The 19,946-nt window shown below is 42.1% G+C and overlaps 1 protein-coding gene across 2 annotated transcripts; it reads right to left on the bottom strand.

Annotated features, from left to right (window-relative positions):
- Positions 1-1,073: 1,073 nt before the first annotated feature.
- On the bottom strand, positions 1,074-19,117 carry LOC147085028 (uncharacterized). 2 transcript variants are annotated; one of them, XR_015075895.1, is made up of 7 exons: positions 14,148-14,864; positions 13,108-13,164; positions 12,309-12,374; positions 7,904-7,935; positions 5,403-6,420; positions 2,865-2,935; positions 1,074-1,435 (listed from the first exon to the last, which is right to left on the bottom strand). XR_015075895.1 is itself a non-coding variant. In XM_085979733.1 (7 exons), the coding sequence occupies exons 2-7, from the start codon at positions 17,338-17,340 to the stop codon at positions 6,292-6,294; spliced, it is 381 nt and encodes a 126-aa protein (XP_085835859.1). In that variant the 5' UTR covers positions 17,341-17,821; positions 18,349-19,117; the 3' UTR covers positions 3,895-6,291. The 2 variants fall into 2 exon arrangements, 1 of the variants encoding a protein (XP_085835859.1); XM_085979733.1 differs by lacking the exons at positions 1,074-1,435; positions 2,865-2,935 and adding exons at positions 17,336-17,821; positions 18,349-19,117 and having other exon boundaries at positions 3,895-6,420; positions 14,148-14,239.
- Positions 19,118-19,946: the final 829 nt, after the last annotated feature.

Genomic DNA, 19,946 nt, shown 5'->3' with positions numbered 1-19,946 from the left:
AAAGTGGGTTTCATGTGCTGTGCAACAAATAAATCATGGGGCCTATTATATGCTCAAGAATGAACAACTTGAGGTTAACTTCACATATTTTAAGCTCTACCTCATTAATCTGTGGAAGTAGCTGTGACCAACATGGTCCCACAACTAATGTCAAGTTACTAAAATAGATGAGATTCTGGTGAAAGAGTCGGTGGTACATTAAAGATGCAAACCCTGTTGTTTGTTCCTGTTTGCTGGGCTTGTGATCCAGTGGTTAACAAGCCAATAGAGCGCTGACGTCAGCATCTCACAGGAAGGCAGCCTCAATGTCCTGTGGCCATAAAGAGTCATTTCTGTCTAAATTCCAATAAACAGCATCAGAAATTAATTTTAAAGATGCTGCATTTTAAATTTCCTTGCCAAACATCCTTAAGCCGTCAGTTTAGGTCAAGTATAATCATAGTAAATATGTTCTCCTCAGCTTTGTTAACTCAAGTGTTGTCGTCCCGTTAATGTCTATTTTCTCCCTCACAACAGAAAATAAAAGCAGCCCTTCATCGTGAATCTGCAAAACTGAGTTGAAAAAAAAACTCCTGCCCTCTCTCTCTCTCTCTCTCTCTCTGTCACTCTCCTTCGTGGACAGCTTAATTGTTACTTTCTTACAATCTCTGTCTATCTGTCTCTCTCTGTCCCTATCTGATTGTCTTTCGCACTGACTCCCTCTCCCGCTCCGCCTCTCTCTCTCCCTCTCTCTCTCTCTCTCGCACTGTGGCAGTTGTTAACAAGAAGCGTGCCTGCCGCACACGAAATCATCAAGCAATGACATGGACCAAGTTTAACATCTAGCCACAGAACCCACGCACTGTAAATCTCACCGCATGTATTAAGAGCAATTTGTAAGAGTGAGTCAACTGAGCCAACGCTGATACTTGAGATGAAGCGCATAAAAAATTTATTTTTTTCTAATAAACAAAACGACAACAATAAGAAACGTGCAAGCAGTTTCTGCAGGTGAGGCTAAATAATTGGTGAAATAATAAATATTGGACCGTTTAGATGTGACTAAGGTCGGCTGCAACCTTAGATGAGCAGAAAGATCCTGTTTGCCTGACTAATCAAACTTATTTCTGTTGTTCCACTAAATTCTGATTAAAACTGAAGCATGGAAATGACATTTCAATGCAGTATAATTGAATGTTTGACCTTAATAAAGTCTGAATATTAATTTACTGTGAAGCACCCTCTCACTGAATGAGTCTTATTAATCTGGTTAACGGTCAGGGGTGAGTGACGTTGATTTTCAAAGGCACTGGAAATATTTGAGATTTACTTACACAAGGTCAGAAGGCGACAGATGTGAATCATTTCGAATGCGGGGGATCCGAGAAGCAGTCCACCTCCCTCTGTGAAGACCCGCGCTTCGGATCAGCTGTTTTCAGTTCTGTTCACCTGAAAACTGATATCATAGAATCACATTCAGCCGCTGACACTGTTCGACTTCTTCATTACCAAATGCCCGCACGCGCAGATCCCGAGTCGGTACTTACGGGGAATGAGGAGACAGCGGCTGGAGCGAGTTCCCCGAGAGCAGTCTGCAGCTGTATTGCTCACTGCCCATGCACCAGCCGACTGCACACTGTGATCACTGTGACTTCTGACCACATTGGAGCCAAGAGGAAATTAAACCGGACACGATGACGAATCCACCCTAACGCTGAAAAGTTACCTGAGCCCTGTCAGTTTTAAACTGAATTCTTATCAGAAGCGAACAGTTGGAATCCAGGCCGTAGTAACCTGTTCAAACTGTTTCAAATATGATTTATTCTAACCGCAGTTTATAACGTTAACAGAGAGACTGGCCTGGTCTGTGGCCCCAGGGTGAAGGCTTGTTTTTTTCACGGGCTTAGGGAAGTGGTCAACTCCCGCTCTGTGTATGTGGCCTGGTACAATGGTAGAGGGGTAAGGGAGGTGGTACACCCTGGCACGATTAACCATTTAAGTCCCGAGAGCTTAATTCCGTCAATAATGTTCAGCAAATAGGTGATTCGACTCTCAAATAACTGAAGCCCAAAACGAGGCTTAAATGGGGCATCTCCTTGAGCCACACAATATTGTTCCTCTCTCGGGCTCACTGTAGGTATCACCTACTGGTGCAGGTCTATGATTGCTGCCTCGACTGTCCTACTGCAGAATGTATATGATCAGTACTTAGACACGACTTCTAGTACAGGCCAGCTATTAGTAGCTATACTGTCCTCTTTGCACAGATCTCCGATAAATACCCAATCTATAATATTGTGGCAAACTCTAATTAGAATCTGCACAGTTCCATTGGTGTTGGTCTATGACTGGGACCGATACAGAGCTACTGGATAAGCAACCTGTAATTTACTAACCGTGCCGTTCGTTATTAGCACATATATAGCCCTAGAGGTGCCGGTCATTGCTCATTACATTGGCCCAGAATTGTAGGTCGGTTGCTTCCTGCGGGTGTAAGCCCCTGATCTGCACTAACCTAGCGCGCCAGCGGTTGAGTCGTGGGATTCCGATCCGGGTCCTGGTCAAACTGCCGGCGCACAGTGCTTGCGTATCCCAGGGGCACAGTTAGTTTGAAGCGTCCCCTGGGATTACTTGGGCCATGAGCAGCCAATCGGAGCAGGGAATGCTCCATTCATAAGTCTTGACAGGAAGTGCTACGGCCCCAAAATAGCACTAAACAAACTATAAATTACAAGAAATAACTATTTTAAACAATAATAGAAATTTTTGAAAAAAATATTTTTTTATTCTAACGGGACTAATAATCAACTTACCTAGCTGTAAAGTATTTAAAAATAATAAACCTGTGGAAAAAAATGTTTTAATTTAATTAATTCACCATTTACCTTGTAAGAAGCAGACCTTACGCCTGCTTTTTGTATTTCTAAATTCTGCAGACTTACCCTCACGGAAAAACCTGTAAGAAAAACGTAAGTTAGATGCGCACACGCAGCCTCCCCCGCGCACGTGACCTCTGAACCCCTGCTTTCAGTGGAAAGGAAGTGCCGGTTTCCCGCGAATGCGCAGTGCATGCAGGAAACCGGCACTTCCATCGGCCTTACTGGTGAGTACCCCGTGCGTACTCACCCATGGAGACCCGAATTTCTGGGCCAATATCTGTCCTTTTGCTACAGGTCTATGACTAGTGCCTATAATGTCCGACTGCTGCAGGTCTCTAATCATTATCTATACTGTCCTATTGGTACAGGCCTTTGATTAATAACTTAACTGTCATACTGGCTCAGATATTTTAATGACTGTTTATATTGTCCTAGTGCTGCAGATCTTTGATTAGTGAGTATACTGTCCTTTTGTTACAGGAACATTTTTCAAACTTTATACTCCTACTTGTACAGGCCTATGTTGATTACATATACTTGCCGACTGAAAGAGTTCTATGGTTGGTACCTGTACGATTCTACTGATAAAATCTATCATTGGAACTAAAACTGTCCTATTGATGCATGCCTTTGATTATTTGTTAGACTGAGGATGAAGAAACAGACAGATATTTAGATAGGTCGTAAGTCAAACACAGAGAGTTAGTTCGATAGGTAGATTAAAACAGACTGAGAATGCGCTATATAAATATATGGAATGCCCATAAGAAACTAACAAATTTTTTGTTATTACATTCTCTAATTTTCCGAAAAAGTAATTAATCATTTTGGAGCCATCTTCAGAATTAATTGTTACCATATTCATATTGTGCTGCATCCAAGAATACTTATTGATTAAAATAAATATATATATTTTAAATATGCACCGGAATATGAGTGAAAGACACCAGAAATACATTTTTCCTCCCCGTCCTACCCAATCATTGGGAGAGAGTCTCCAGTGAAACACCGGCAGAAAGGCATGGTCATTGCCCAGTTTCAAACTAAAGCCACTTTATTTGTGCATTGAATTAGCAGAAGGTTTGGTTGAAATCCTAGTGAATAGACTTACACTTATGTCTCAATCTGTGAACAACAGGGAATATTTCTTAACATTATATTTATTATTCAGCGATAAAAAGTTATTGTCGAAGCACGATAAAATATAAAAAGACGGTAATAATCATGCTGAATGGGCATCTACATGGCAAGCGAATTTTAACATAGTTAGTTTGTGAATTTTGGTAGAAGGAATGAGGAAGCACTTTATCCTCGCAAAATAAGAATCTAAATGTGGCAGAGGAGCAAAGGTATCCAGGGGTACACATTCACAAATCATTAAAATTAGTAACGCAATTTGACAAGGCCCTAAAAATGCTACCAAAGTATTGAAGTGCATTTCTAGAGGAAATGCATTGAAAAGCAGAGAAGCCATGTTAAATTTGTATAGAAACGTAGTTGGGCCACATTAAAGTATTGTGTACACTTGTGGTCTCCATTTTAGAGGCGGTTCAATGCAGCTCCACTAGATTGATTCCCGGGATGAGAGGGTTGTCCGATGAGGAGAGATTGAGTAGATTGAGACCATAAGCACTGGATTTTAGAAGAATGAGGGGTGAGCTCATTGAAACATAAGATTCTGAGGGGGATTTGCAGGTTATATGCTGACAGGCTGTATCCCCTGGCTGGAGAGTCTATAACTAGGGGGCATAGTCTCAAGATATGGGTCAGCGATGAGGAGAAATGTCTTCACTCAGAGGTTAGTTACTCTTTGGAATTCTCTTTCCCAATTAGCTGTGCATGCAGAATCGTTCAGTACATTCAAGGCTGAGATAAGATCGATTTTTGGATTCTAGTGGATACATGGGACATGGAGACCGGGCAAACAAGTGCAGTTAAGTTTGAAGATCAGCCATGATCTTATTGAATGCAAGAGCAGCCTCGAGGCTCCATATGGTCTACTCCTGCTCCTACTTCTTATGTTCTTTATTGTTATATATTACAAAATGCATAGAGGAAAAAGAGACGGTAAAACGTATTGAGGAGCATTGTACCAGAAATGAAACGTCTTAACTCTCAAGATATAACTAATAGATCGGGATTCTTTTCTGTAGAAAACAGAGGTCTGAGGGGAGAACGAGTAGAGTTATTTTAAATTATGAAGGGGTTTGATAGGGTAGGCATAGAGAAGAGGAGTCCACTTATAGAAATTCCAGAAGTTTAGGTGATGGAGGCGAACAACACAGATATCTTAAAGGGTAATCTAGATAAGTACATATGAGAGAAAGGAATTAAAGGAGATATTGATAGGATTAGACGAAAGAAGGTGAGAAGAGTCTCGTGTGCATCATAAACACAAGCACAGACCTGTTGGTCAGAATGGCCGGTTACTGTGCTTTAAATTCTGTGTAATTTTTAAAATCCCATCATATCATGTAGCAATACAAAACGCTATGTCTTATGCATTTGGCACTAATATATGGTGAGGTAGAGTTCAGACTTTACCGCCAGAATGTGGATGGAAGATTTGGCAAGAGGGATACCGGTAACGGAATGGCCTGATGTTTAAAGGCTGAAAGAAAGCAAAATTCGATGGGTTTTGCAAGTAACAAGCCATCCTCCCCGCCAGATGTATTATCCTGCGCTCTGCCCCTCGAATGCTAAACCCCAAGGTGATGAAGATTAAGCAGTAACCAGTTACTCTATACACAGTTTATTTGTGGCAGTCAGATAGATTGGAATTTGGGCGAGGATGGGAAATGTATGATATCAATCAAGGCTCCCATTGTACATCATGCCCGCTTTTCCTTTATTGAAAATAATGGAAAAGTAAATAGGCCGTGGGGTTATACAAGCGGTCAATTTGATAGCATTCATTTTACAACATTATTAAAGAAAAAATTGACCCTGGAAATTGCTACAGGTTTTCTCCCACCTTCGGCCATTTGCATAATTTCTCCAGAAGATCTACTGATCTCCCTCTGCAGTTACGGAAGCATTCAAGAACACTGGCAGAATATTAGAGCAAGAGCCCCAACACGCCCGTTAGTTAATTGCATTTTAACATGGATAAAATGGGTATACATTCTGATGTAATGGTCTTACAAACAGTATAGTCTTGCAGGTAGCACCACCAAAGCCAGAGGTAGGAGCCCTCTGCAAAATATAAGCTGCAGAGATATAAAGTCCTGTCAGAGTAAAACATACGTATAAATTGAATGGCTGGCGGGCACGAACTCTGTGCCTAGAAGGCCTTGCACAAGGAACAATGGCCTAACCTGCCTTCAGACTAAAGTCCCTGAGGGCAGGTAATTTGCGCAGAGCACAAGTTGATTGCCGTTGCCTCCATTCTGTTTTCTTTGTTGTTTCTATGCTTGTTAATCCTGCTTTGCTCTTATTTCCGTGGAAAGTTTTCGTAGACACAGCCTTCTTCCATTGGGCCTCCTTCCAAACTAGCTTCAGTGTTTGCACGGTTAACTATGGCGTATGTGACACAATAGTCGTTGGGACCATTCTTGTTAGCCTGGAATTAATGAACAGGAAGCTGAAATTGGTCTCAGGCGGTGGCGCACAGCTGGCGAGGTAGAATCAGTGGTTATTTCAGTGGAAGGGAAGTCGGGAGAGATGGATAATGGATGGCCAATTCAATATCGCCCGATTTTCAGTGTGTTCAAAACTACTGACAATTAACTGGCTGAGGTCACACAAAAATACACTTATGATTCCTCTCTGAATTTATTTTATAGCAAAAAAATTAAAGAAAATGGTTGGAATGAAACGAGCAATGAATAAACCAACGACTAAATTTAAACAAGGGATGATAATTTTTTATTCATTCACAGGATGTGGGCATCACTGGCAAGGCCCGCATTTATTGCTCCTCCGTAATTGCCTTGGAGAAGGTGGTGGTGAGCCGCCTTCTTGGAATGCTGCATCTGTGTGGTGAAGGTTATCCCACAGTGCTGTTAGACAGGGAGTTCCAGGAGTTTGACCCAGCGACGATGAAGGAATGGCAATGTACTTCCAAGTCAGGATGGTGTGTGACTTGGAGGGGAAGGTGTTACCATAGGGGTAACATCTTTTCGTAATGGTTTGTTGCAATTGCGCCGCTTGCTCGGCCATTTCAGGGGCAGTTAACTGTCAACCACATTGGCAGTGGGTCTGGAGTCACATATAGGGTAGACCAGGTAAGGACAGCCAATTTCCTTCCTGGAGGACATTAGTTGGGTTTTACAACAACCTGAGAGTGTCGTGGTCGCCTTTACTGTTATCAGCTTTTTATCCCAGATTTATTTATTTAACTGAGTTTACATTCCCCAGCTGCCGGTGGTGGGATTTGAATTCATTTCTTCGGATCATTAGTCGAAGCCTCTGGATTATTAGTCCAGTTATGTCACCACTAAGCTACTGCACCCATGATTGCAATGAACTTTCGGGGGAATGAATCTACAATTGTCTTTACCATTTTGTAAACAACTGGTAACTGAATTTTTAAAATAATCGTCGGGAATTAAATTACTATTCACTGGCTACTTGAGTGGGGTGGAGACAATATATTCAGTTTAGTGATGACCTTTGCAGACAGAATGATGTGGATATTAGAAATTGGGTCAAGGCTTAAAACTTGCAGTGATCGGAACCGCCGGATTCTACTTTTAATTCAAATCAATGCAAATTAAATGTGTGCGTTTTCTATTCTGCGTGAAAGATCCTGATTGCCTCTATTAAGCCCAAGAAGCAAGCAGAATATCTGCCCCAATGATAGAGAATAATAGACATCAGGTTTAAAATTGCTTTTGGGCAGTGTGGGACCATAACGGGTGACAGCGAATGTGCTGCTCGGTTCACAGTCCAAACGACTATCTTTTCAATAAGGGTGTGTGTATCAATCGGGCCATTGCTATAACTGATGGCTGACACTTTACTTTGCGAAGGTAAGTTAGAAATCTACCCGCATTGGTCGTGGTATTTATCAGCAGCATCTTTCCCCTATAAAGATAACTTACCTGTTTCCTTCCTGAGGCGCCACCATCATTACCTGTAAATAAAGGAGACGCATTATAAATGAAACAATCTGGGGAAGTTGATGAACAGAATTAGATGAATCCAGCCTAATCCGGGGTCATTTTAATCTCACCTACCCTACCGGTAAACTGAAGGGATCGGGACAATTTCTGGGTTTATCCCCAGTGGATTTTCTCTCCATTGTAGTAGGAGAGTAAAAATGGGTGCGATTGAGAACCGACATTTCACCAGACCCTGTCCATTTTCGGCCAGGCTGAGTAAGGTAAAAATTACATGTGCTAATAACATCTACGTGATATTTCATAAGAAACATAAGCAATAGGAGCAAGAGTAGGCCATTCGGTCCCTCGAACCTGCACCACCATTCAATAAGATCATGTCTCATCTGATATTGCCCTCAACGCCACTTTCCCATCCGCTCCTCAAAAACCTTCACTCCCCTGTAGCTCACATATATGTCTATCTCTGCCTTGAATACAATCAATGACTCCGCCTCCACAGCTCACTGGGGTAGAGAATTCCAAAGATTCACGAACCTCAGAGAAGAAATTACTCCTCATCGCCATTTTAAATGGGCGATCCCTTATCCTGAGACTGTGCCCCCTACTTCTAGATTACCCCACGAGGGGAAACATCCTCCCTAAATCTACCCTGTCAGGCTCCCTCAGAATCTTATATGTTTCAATAGGATCACCTCTCATTCTTCTAAACTCCAATGTGTATGGGCCCATCCTGCTCAACGTTTCTTCAGAAGACAATCGCTTCATCTCAGGAATTAGCCTAGTGAACCCTCTCTGAACTATCTCCAATGCAGGTATATCCCGCCTGAAATAAGGAGACCAAAACTGCATGCAGTACTCCAGTTGTAGCAAGATTTCCCTACTTTAATGCTCCACCCCCTGGCAATAAAGGACAACATTCCATTTGCCTTCCTAATTACTTTCTGTACCTGAATGCTAACCTTTTGTGTTTCAAATACGAGGACACCCAGATCCCTCTGTATGGCAGGATTAAATAGTCTCCCTCCATTTAAATAATAATTTGTTGTTTTAATTTTCTTACCAAAGTTGATAATCTCACATTTTCCCACATTAATCTTCATCTGCGATATTTTTGCCCACTTACTTAACATATCTATATTTGCAAACTAATTGTGTACTCCTCACAATTTGTTTCCCACCTATCTTTGTATCATCAGCAAATTTGGCCCGGTCATTACTATAGAGTGTAAATAGTTGAGGCCCCAGCACTGATTCTTGTGGCACCCCACTAGTTAAAGTTTGCCAACTGGAAAATGACCCATTTATCCCGGCTTTTTATTTTTCTGTTAGTTATCCTATCCACTATCCATGCTAATATATTACTCCCAACCCCATGAGCTCTTATCTTGTGCAGTAACCTTTTATGTGGCAACTTATCGAATGCCTTCTGGAAATTCAAATACACCACATCTAATGGTCCCCCTTTATCCACCCTGCTCGTTACATCCTCAAAGAACTCTGGTAAATTTGTCAAGCACAATTTCCCTTCCATAAAACCATGTTGACTCTGCTTGTTTGCATTAGGATTTTCTAAATGTCCTGCTATGACTTCCTTAATAATGGATTCCCGCATTTTCCCAATGACAGATGTTAGGCTAACTGGCCTATAGTTTCCTGCTTTTTGCCTCCCTCCTTTCTTTAATAGAAGTGCTTCATTTGCGGTTCTCCAAGGCACTGGGAGCTCGCCAGAATCCATGGAATTTTGGTCGATTACAAACAACGCATCCAGTATCTCTGGAGCCTCTTCTTTTAAGACCCTTGAAAGTAGGCCATCAGGTCCAGGGCAATTGTCAGTCTTTAGTCTCATTAATTTGCCTCGCAGTTTTTCTCTAGTGATAGTCATTGATTTAGAAAACATAGTGAATTGAAAATTAGTAGCAGGAGTAGGCCATTCATCCCTTTGAGCCTGCTCGCCATTCAAGTGATCATGGCTGATTATCTATTTCAATATCATATTCGCGCTCTCTACTCATACCCCTTGATGCCTTTTGTGTCTGGAAATCTAGCTATCTCCTTCTAAAAATATATTCAGTTACTTGGCCTCGACAGCCATCTGTGGTAGAGAATTACATAGGTTCACCACCCTCTGAGTGAAGAAATTTCTCCTCATCTCAGTCCTAAATGTCCTACCCCGCATCCTGAGACTGTGACCCATCATTCTAGACCCCACCCGCCCAGCCAGGGAAACATCCTCCCTGCATCCCGTCTGTCTAGCACTGTCAGAATTTTATACGTTTCAATGAGATCCCCTCTCATTCTTCTAAACTCTAGTGAATACAGGCCTAGTCGACCAAATCTCTGCTCATCCGACAGTCCTGCTTTCCCAGGAATCAGACTGGTGAACATTCGCTGCACTCCCTCTGTGGCAAGTTTATCCTTTCTTAGGTGAGGAGACCAAAAATGCACAAGGTCTCACCAAGGCCCCGTATAATGTAGTAAGGTTTCATTTTTCCTCTACTTAAGTCATCTTGCAATGGAGGCCAACATATAATTTGCCATCCTAACTGCTTGCTGCACCTCCATGTTTGCTTTCAGTGACTGGTGTACAGGGACGGCCAGGTCCTTCTGTAATTCAGCATTTCCCAATCTATCAACATTTAAATAATATTCAGACTTTCTGTTTTTTGTACCGAAATGGATAACCTCACATTTATCCACGTTATACTGCATCTGCCATGTATTTGCCCATTCAGTCAACTTCTCCAAATCACCTTGAAGCCTCTTTGCATCCTCCTCACAACTCACAATCCCACCTGGTTTCGTGACGTCAGCAAACTTGGAAATATTACATTTGGTACCCTCACCTAAATTACTGATATATATTGTGAACATAGCCCTTGATTACCAATTATTATTGTGATGCTTTTAGTGTATTCAAAGTCTCTGCCATTTCCCTGTTTCCCATTATTAATTCCCCAGTCCCATCCTCTAAGTGACCAACGTTTACTTTAGCTATTCTCTTCCCATTTATATACATGTAGAAGCTCTTACTGTCTGTTTCTTTATATTTTGTGCTAATTTCCTTTCATAATCTATTTCTTCCTCTTTATTAGTTTTTTATTCATCCTGTGCCGAATTCCAAAAATCTCCCAATCCTCTGACCTACCACTAATTTTTGCAACATTATCTGCCTCTTCTTTCAATTTGATACCGTCTTTAACTTCTTTAGTTAGCCACAGATGTTCATCCTTCTCGTAGAGTCTGCCTTTGACGCTGGAATAAATCTTTGCTGAGAGTTACGAAAAATATCCTTAAATACCTGTCACTGATTTTCTACCGTCTTACTCATTAATCTATTTTCCCAGTCTACGTTAGCCAACTCTGCCTTCATACCTTTGTAACTGCCTTTATTTAAGTTTAGGACACTAGTTTCAGACCCAAGTTTCTCACCCTCAAACTGAATTAGAAATTCATCATGCTATGATCACTGTTCCCTAGAGAATCCTTTACCATGAGATCATGAATTAATCCTGCCTCATTACATATTGCCAGGTCTAAAATAGCCTTCTCCCTGGTTGATTCCACAGCGTATTGTTCTAGCAAAACATCCTGAATCCATTCTATGAACTCGTCCTCAAGGCTAACCTTGTCAATTCGATTTGTTCAATCTATATAAAGATTAAAATTGCCCATGATTATCACAGTATATTTCTTACAAGCCAATATTATTTCAAGATTTATACTCTGTCCTACAGTGTAGGTACTTTTACGAGGCCTATAGATTGCTCCCTCTAGTGACTTATTTCACTTATTATTTCTTCTCTCCGTTTAAACTATATCTACATCTTGATTTCCTGAGGCAATATCATTTCTCGTCACTGCACTGATATCATCCTTTATTAAAAGAGCTACCCAACTCCTTTTGCTTTCTGCCTATTCTTCCGAAATGTCAAATACCCCTGAATATTCAGTTCCCAGCCTTGGTCACCTTGCAACCCCGTCTCTGTAATGGCTTTCAGATCACACACATTTATTTCTCTTCATGCCGCCAACTCATCTATCTTGTTACGAATGCTGTGTGCATTCAGATAAATAACTTTTATTTATTTTATACCATTTTTACCGACTCTGAATCTATGTGTAGTTGCACGTTTATGTTTGTATGCTCTATCTCCTCCTGTCACTCTCTAGTTATCATTAACCCTATCGCTACCTTGCACTATTACCTTCTACCTTCTCTTTGACTTTCGAAGTTCCCCTTCACCTGATTCCCAACCCCCACTATTTAGTTTACAGTCCATGTGCCTCATTCCCACTATACCAAGCACAGGAATATCCCAACATTATCTAGAACTGTAATTATCATCTCCCTTAGCAACAGCAGCGAACAATTCACAGAATTTACCACAGTCTCGTGACTTTCTGATAGTGACCTCCGAATACACTAAATTGGCAGCATTTCCGGTAATATCTAAACAGAAACAAAAAGAGAAAACAAGTCAAAAACGAGGGATTAATATATAGATGATAGAGAGACGATAGATATATATAGAGAAATAGGGAGGAAGACACGGGGAGATAGATAGAAAGATATAGATATTTGGAAAATAGATATAAAGATAGATAGATACATAGATAGAAACATATTGATGGATAAATGGATAGCCATTTACAAAGGTAGACTGATTGATTGCTTGATATAAATTAATTGATAGCGATAATGAATTGAGACAACCGTATTAGTATCCATAATATGAATATAGTGCATGGGAATAGATCATGTCTTTTCCATCAGTTTAATAAGGATGATATATAACCATTAATTGAATAGCATTGATTTAAATGTCCAAGAATGGATGATGTTTGCCACCAAAAGTACACATTATTTGCCTTCAAATGTATCGATCGACTTATATTAAGCATTTGTTATCGTCATTGCAGTTTATGGCAACATTAATAGTCCGGCCAGTTATGATGTTATCAAAAAACCAGAACAGGGGAGTTTGTGTGCAGGTTCTAAGGATACTAATCCCGAGAGATGGAACTTACAAAGAGCCTATAGTGATTTTTTCTTTTACAAATACTGGTACTGTGGTGTCAGTCCTATAATGCATCAATCGATTCAGGCTCTTCCCAGATGACGTCTCACAAACTGAAGACAGACGCTACAAGCCCTCTAGCAAAGTAACACAGCGAATCCTTACCTTCCATGGGCTTCGTGCCTTGTACTAAACTGTAGGTTACCTGGTCAGAACTAGAAGCTGTAGAGAGAGAAAGAGGAAACTGCGATCAATGATAATCAAGGAAGCACTTAGATACCAGACCCATCCTACAATTCATGATTGGAAATTTACAGCTGTGTTCACTGGTTTTAAAAGCTAGCAACTATTTACCCTGATCAATACAAGCTGATCCAAAGTCCCGTGAGCAAAGTCATGAAGTGTCTTGGTCCCAAGCCATGGGGCTGGGCTGAGTCGCTTGCTTGTAAACAGGGTGGCGGTGAGCAGCACATTCTCTCATTCTCTCCATTCCTTTCACCCAGATAGCGGTGAGAGGTCCAGTTCCATCATTCTTTGCTTGGAAATTTGATTTGTAGTGGTTGTGAGGAGACAGGTCCCAATGTCAATTGAGTACTCAAGATATTGCTCATTATGTCTGATTATCAGTTTCTGAGATTAACACATATGGACTAGCACCCAGATGCCTTCCTATCAATCCCGGCCGATTGGGACCCACTAACTTCAGAAAAAGATGAGAATGAGAAGTAGAGGAAATAATTAATTCAAAAGGAAAAGGGAATAAGGGGTAGCTTTTTGTCTTGGCGTCGGAGCAGTTAGCATCATCTGCAAAGAGCGCAGACAGCTCAGTCTGCTGGGGCAACAGGCACATCCTTTACTGAACCACCTGCATTTCTTTCTATCAACATGGTTCAAATGGACCGTGCCAAAGACCCCAAACTATTTCCCTTCGTATGCTCAACCCATGCGATGCTACCTGTCCAGGCAGTAAGTTATAAATCTAACTAGAGTATGCTGAATGCTTGCAGATGAAGATCTCCAATGTCCATGGTCGATTTCCACCATGTCTCGTCGCAATGTCGGCGGAATATTGGCGCAAGTCATGTGAAACGGCCGTCTCCCTAAAGTTTTCACTGAACTTCCACTGATGTGACAGTGGGTTACCAGCAGAACAAATGTTACCGTGAACAATCTACCATATTTTTCAAGTGTCAGTTCATGCTTACCAGTATTTGGGGCTGATCCCCCAACTGCATACTCGAAATTGCTCGCAGATGTTTCTTCACTCGGAGGTACAGATCTATTTTCAGTTGTCACCCTTTGCACGAAAATATTCTTAGATATTAAGGATTCATGCATCAACAACTCAAAGTTCACTTTCAACGAAATGTTACAGCATCATAGAAACATTCAGCAGTAGCTACAGAGAACATAGAACTCCTTGAAGGAGCAATCCTGCTTAGTCCCATATCCCTGGCTTTTGTCTGCAGCCCTGTAAGGTCCTCATCCTCAAAGATCCGTCCAATTAACTGCTAAAGTTATTGATGGAAATAGCTTCCACCAAATTTTCAGGTGGAGTGTTCTAGATACCGACAACTCTCTGAATGAAAAATAGTTCTCCACATCTCCCCTCAAGATCTTTTTACAATGATGTTAAATCTACGAACTCTAGTTATTGATCAAGAGGGAATATTGTTTCTCTATCTACTCTAACAAAACCTCTCGTCCTCTTGAAAACCACTATTGACTCACCCCTTAACCTTCTCTCTTCCACCTCCTAATTTTCCAACCACTCCTCGTATATAAAGTCTCTCATCCCTGGTAATATCCTGTAAACATCCTCTGTATGCTTTCTTTGCCTCTTACATGTTTCCTGAAGTGTGATTTTATTCGTATTTGGGATGTGGGCATCGCTGACAACGCCAACATATACTTCCCATCGCTAATTGCCCTTGAGAAGGTGGTGGTTAGCTGCCTTCTTGAACCGCTGCAGTCCGTGTGGTGAAGGTACTCCCACAGTGCTGTTAGGGAGGGAGTTCCAGGATATTGGCCCAAGCGACGATTAAGGAGCGGCGATATACTTCTAAGGCAGGATGGTGTTTGACTTGGAGGGGAACTCGGAGGTGGTGTTCTGATGCGCCTTGTCCTTCTAGGTGGAAGAGATAGCGGGTTTCGGAGGTGCTGTCGAAGGAGCCTTGGCAAGTTGCTGCCTAGAATTGTCCAGCTGAGGTCTAACTACTGATTTCAAAAGTTCTAGCATGTTCTCTTTGCTTTTACATAGATACATAGATACATAGAAGATAGGAGCAGGAGTAGGCCATTCGGCCCTTCGTGCCTGCTCCGCCATTTAATGAGATCATGGCTGATCCTTTAATTCAGTATCCCGTCCCCCCCTTCTCTCCGTAACCCTTAACCCCTTTTGCCCGTAGAAATATATCTAATTCCCTCTTAAATATATTTAATGAGCTGGCGTACACTGCCCTCTGTGGCAATGAGTTCCACAGGTTCACCACTCTCTGAGTGAAGAAATTCCCCCTCATCTCTGTCCTAAATGGTTTAGCCCTTATCCTTAAATTATGTCCTCTAGTTCTGTTTTCACCCGCCAAGGGAAACATTCCTTCTGCATCCAGTCTGTCTAGACCTGTCAGAATTTTATACACTTCTATGAGGTCCCCTCTCAATCTTCTAAACTCCAGTGTGTACATCCCTAAACTACATAGTCTCTCCTCATAGGTCATTCCCGCCATTCCTGGTATCAGCCTGGTGAATCGCCGCTGCACCCCCTCCATGGCAAGAACATCCTTCCTCAGATGAGGCGACCAAAACTGTACACAGTACTCGAGGTGTGGTCTCACCAGTGCCCTGTACAGCTGCAGCAAGGTATCCCTGTTCCTGTATTCTAACCCTTTTGCTATGAAGGCCAGCATACCGTTTGACTTCTTGACCGCCTGTTGCACCTGCATGCTCGCCTTCAGTGACTGGTGTACAAGAACACCCAGGTCTCTCTGTACTTCCCCCTCTCCCAATCTATTGCCATTTAAATAATAATTTGCCCTCCCGTTCCTGCACCCAAGGTGGATAACTTCGCACTTGTCCACATTATAGTGCATCTGCCATTTATCCGCCCAATCGCCCAGTCTGTCCAAATCGCTCTGGAGCTTCCTGGTCTCTTCCTCTGAGCCCACCCCACCTCCTAGTTTAGTGTCGTCTGCAAATTTGGAAATGCTGCATCCGACTCCCTGATCCAGGTCATTAATGTAAATTGTGAACAGCTGGGGGCCCAGGACAGATCCCTGTGGTACCCCACTTGTTACTGCCTGCCATTCAGAAAATGAGCCGTTTATTCCAACTCTCTGTTTTCTATCTGACAGCCAGTTCCCTATCCACGCCAAAACTTTCCCCTTTATCCCATGAGCCTCAATTTTCCATGCTAATCTTTTATGTGGGACCTTATCGAAGGCCTTTTGGAAGTCCAGGTACACCACATCTACTGGCTCTCCCCCATCTATTCTACCAGTTACTCCCTCAAAAAATTCCAATAGATTAGTCAAGCACGATTTACCCTTTGTAAATCCATGTTGACTCTGTCCTATCCTGTCCCCATTTGCTAAGTGCTCCGCTATTTCATCCTTAATGATGGACTCCAGCATTTTGCCCACAACTGATGTAAGGCTTACAGGTCTGTAATTACCTGCTTTTTCCCTACCCCCCTTTTTGAATAGTGGGGTAACGTTAGCTACCCTCCAATCCATCGGCACTGTTCCCGAGTCTAATGAATTCTGAAAAATCATCCTTAGTGCATCTAAGCCGCTATTTAAAAAATACAAGTGTTCCCTATGCTGCTTTAACCAACTTAGCAACTTGTCCTGCCATATTTAAGAATTTGTTTATAAGCACACCAAGTCATCTCTGCTCATCCACCATTTTCAAAATCGAGTCCTTTATTGTATATTGTCTTTCCAGTTTAGTTCTCCAGAAGTACATCACTTCACAGTTCTCAGGGTTGAACTCCAAGTGCCATGCTTCTGCCCATTTAACCATTCCTGTCTATGTTACCCTGAAGACTACAAGTATCCTCATCACTATCTACTACCTGGCCAAGTTATGTGTCATCTGCAAGTTTACAATGTTGCCCCCTACACCTTAATCTCGGTCGCTCATTGCAATTGCAAAGAGTTATGGACCCCAAACTGACCCTTGGGGAACAGAACTGCAAAACCGCCTCCCAGTCTGAGAAACATCCATCCACCACCACACTCTGCATCCTGTCACCGAGCTAATTCCCTATCCATACCGCCACGTTCCCTTAATCCCATGAGTTTACATATTTTTTAACAAGCCTCGGTCGACTGCCTTCCGAAAGTCTATAATATACAACATTTACTACACTACCTTGATCAAAAGTTTCTGTTACCTCATCAAAGAATTCAATCGAGTTTGTCAGACACGATTTGCCTTCAACAAATCCATGTTGGATCTCCTTGATTAAACCATGATTTCCAAATAAAAGTTTATTTTTTCCCTAATAATGGTTCCAAATAACTATGTTAGGCTGACTGGCCTGTTGATAAACTAAAAAGCAAAAACAAAAATAAGGTAATATTTAGCTCTTAAAAATTGTAACTGTCTCCAGCGGAGCTATATCAGATACTACGGGGAGAATTCGAATTGGGCGTGGAGGAATAACTGACTGAAGTGCCCCTACCGCCCATCAATGTCCATCCAATATTCAGTTCAATTCGGGGGTGTATAAATGGTGGTAGATGCAATGCCGCCTGATTTGCAACCATGCCAAAGACGATGTTCACCCTTTCAGTATAATCATGGATATAGTTATGACTGACAAATACAAATATTTTGCAGACTTACCCCTGCGGCTGTGAAACACTTGAGGAATTGTCTGGATAAAATAGGAAGAGACATATTTCAGCAAGTTGTGCAGTAAATATTGCGCTCTTCCTGGCTAGAGCTGGCTTGAGTTACCTTAAGTAATCTCCAAACAGTAAACTTTTTCGTTGATTATTAATCAGAAACTGTTGCAAACGTGCATTTAAATGAATCACTAACTAAAACAGAGGACGAATGCACAAAGAGCGTCTGGGAAACTTTAAGATGTTACCAGGCATTAGACATCCGCTATCAGATTTCACATTCTCTTACTAACCACCTGCCAGTTATTTGTCTGTCCCTCGCCAAGATGCAGACCTTTTCAAAATGGAAGAAGGTGGAAAAATACCCTCAAACCAGTAAGCTGACTTCATGATCCGAACTTATCCTGGTAATTAAGTCTTCGTTCTCCAGCCCACACTATTGGTCTCCCTCTCAAATCATTCTGTTACATTTCGAATGCTGCATCTGAATATGGAGGGGATTGAATCCCCTCACGTAACTGTCAAGCCACTCAGCTGCCCGTAAGACACTGCTCACCTTGTTTCTTTTTCCGAAGTTTGAAGGAAACCAGTGCAATCAGGGTAGCGATCAGAAAAAGTGGAAGAACGGCTGCTGTGATCGCGGTTGTGTGACTTTGTGCTGGAATCAAACAAAATTATTCCATGAATCATATAAAACCGTTCCAATCATAACAAATTCAACCTCGCACCATACGCAGAATTAATTTTTATTTTTTAATCTGCACTAAATTGATTCCCTTTCTACCCACCTCAACCCCTGCACGCTGAAACACTGATCCGTGGATTTGTAAGCTCTAGCCTCGATTATTACAATGACTTCCTTTCTGGGCTCCTGACCCCGCTGTCCACTAATTCCAACTAATCCAAACGTCCCTGTCCCACGTTAATTCTTACTCGCCATTGTTTTCATCTAGCTCCCTGTCCTCCAATGTAATAAACTTAAACTCCTGGTCCTCCTGTTCACTATATCTGACAAATCTCCTCCAATTTTATCTCTGTCTTTACACAGTTCAGTCAATTGATTTGTGGCCGATTGGGCATATACGCTTCCTTTGTCACACCATTAGTGAAAGTAATTTGATTCTGCTCTCTTAAACCATCTCATTAATCGCATTTACATCTCTACTACAGCCTGCTTCAAACTTCCTACCAGACCCATATTTGCAGCCAGTTTTTTGCTCACCCCTTCCAATCTCTCCCTCTCTCTCGCTTTATAACCATGGCTCTGCTTTTGACCTTATCAATTTCAAATTCTAAAGCGCTTGTGGGAAATTCTGCTAGTTTATTTCAGGTCTATTTCCATCTAGTTATGATCAATTTCTTAATCAGAAACTAGACTTATAAATGTTCACCTGAGGTGTGATGTGTCCTTTATGACGTATAAATCATACGAAATCAATATACTGTTTGCGTTGTCGAAAGAAAAGTATTTCATGAAATCAGATCAAGCTTTATGAAACTTCTACCTAGTACCATGATATCGATATAGGGCAGAGGCTGGGTAATCCGCGGCGTGTGTCTCACCTCCTGACTCCCCAAAGCCTTTCAACCATCTACAAGGGCAGACACGGTGGCATAGTGGTTAGCACTGTTGCCTCACAGCACCAGGGACCCGGGTTCGAATCCGGCCTTGGGCGACTGTCTGTGTGGAGTTTGCACATTCTCCCCGTGTTTGCGTTGGTTTCCTCCGGGTGCTCCGGTTTCCTCCCACAGTCCAAAGATGTGCGGGTTAGGTTGATTGGCTATGATAAATTGACCCTTAGTGTTAGGGGGATTAAATATGTGGGGTTACGGGGATAGGGTGGGATATGTGTTGGTGTAGGGGTTACGGGGATCGGGTGGGATATGTGTCGGTGCAGGCTCGATGGGCCGAAATGGCCTCTATCTGCACTGTGGGGTTTCTGTGATTTCTGTGAAGTCGTGTGACGGAATACTCTCCACTTGCCTGGATAAGTGCAGCTCCAACAACACTCAAGAAGCTCGACACCAGCCAGTACAAAGCAGCCTCCTTGATTGGCACATCATCCAACAAGTAACAAATTCACTCCCTCCACCACCAGCGTATCATGGCTGCAGTGTGCACCATCTACAAGATGCACTGCAGCAACATGCCAA

This window comes from Somniosus microcephalus, unplaced genomic scaffold (assembly GCF_052327205.1).
Source record: "Somniosus microcephalus isolate GS21.2 unplaced genomic scaffold, FLI_Smic_1.0 unresolved_chr9, whole genome shotgun sequence".
NCBI classification, from domain to species: domain Eukaryota; kingdom Metazoa; phylum Chordata; class Chondrichthyes; order Squaliformes; family Somniosidae; genus Somniosus; species Somniosus microcephalus.
Note: the sequence above shows the minus strand (reverse complement) of the source record. Positions and strands in the feature narration are given on the sequence as shown.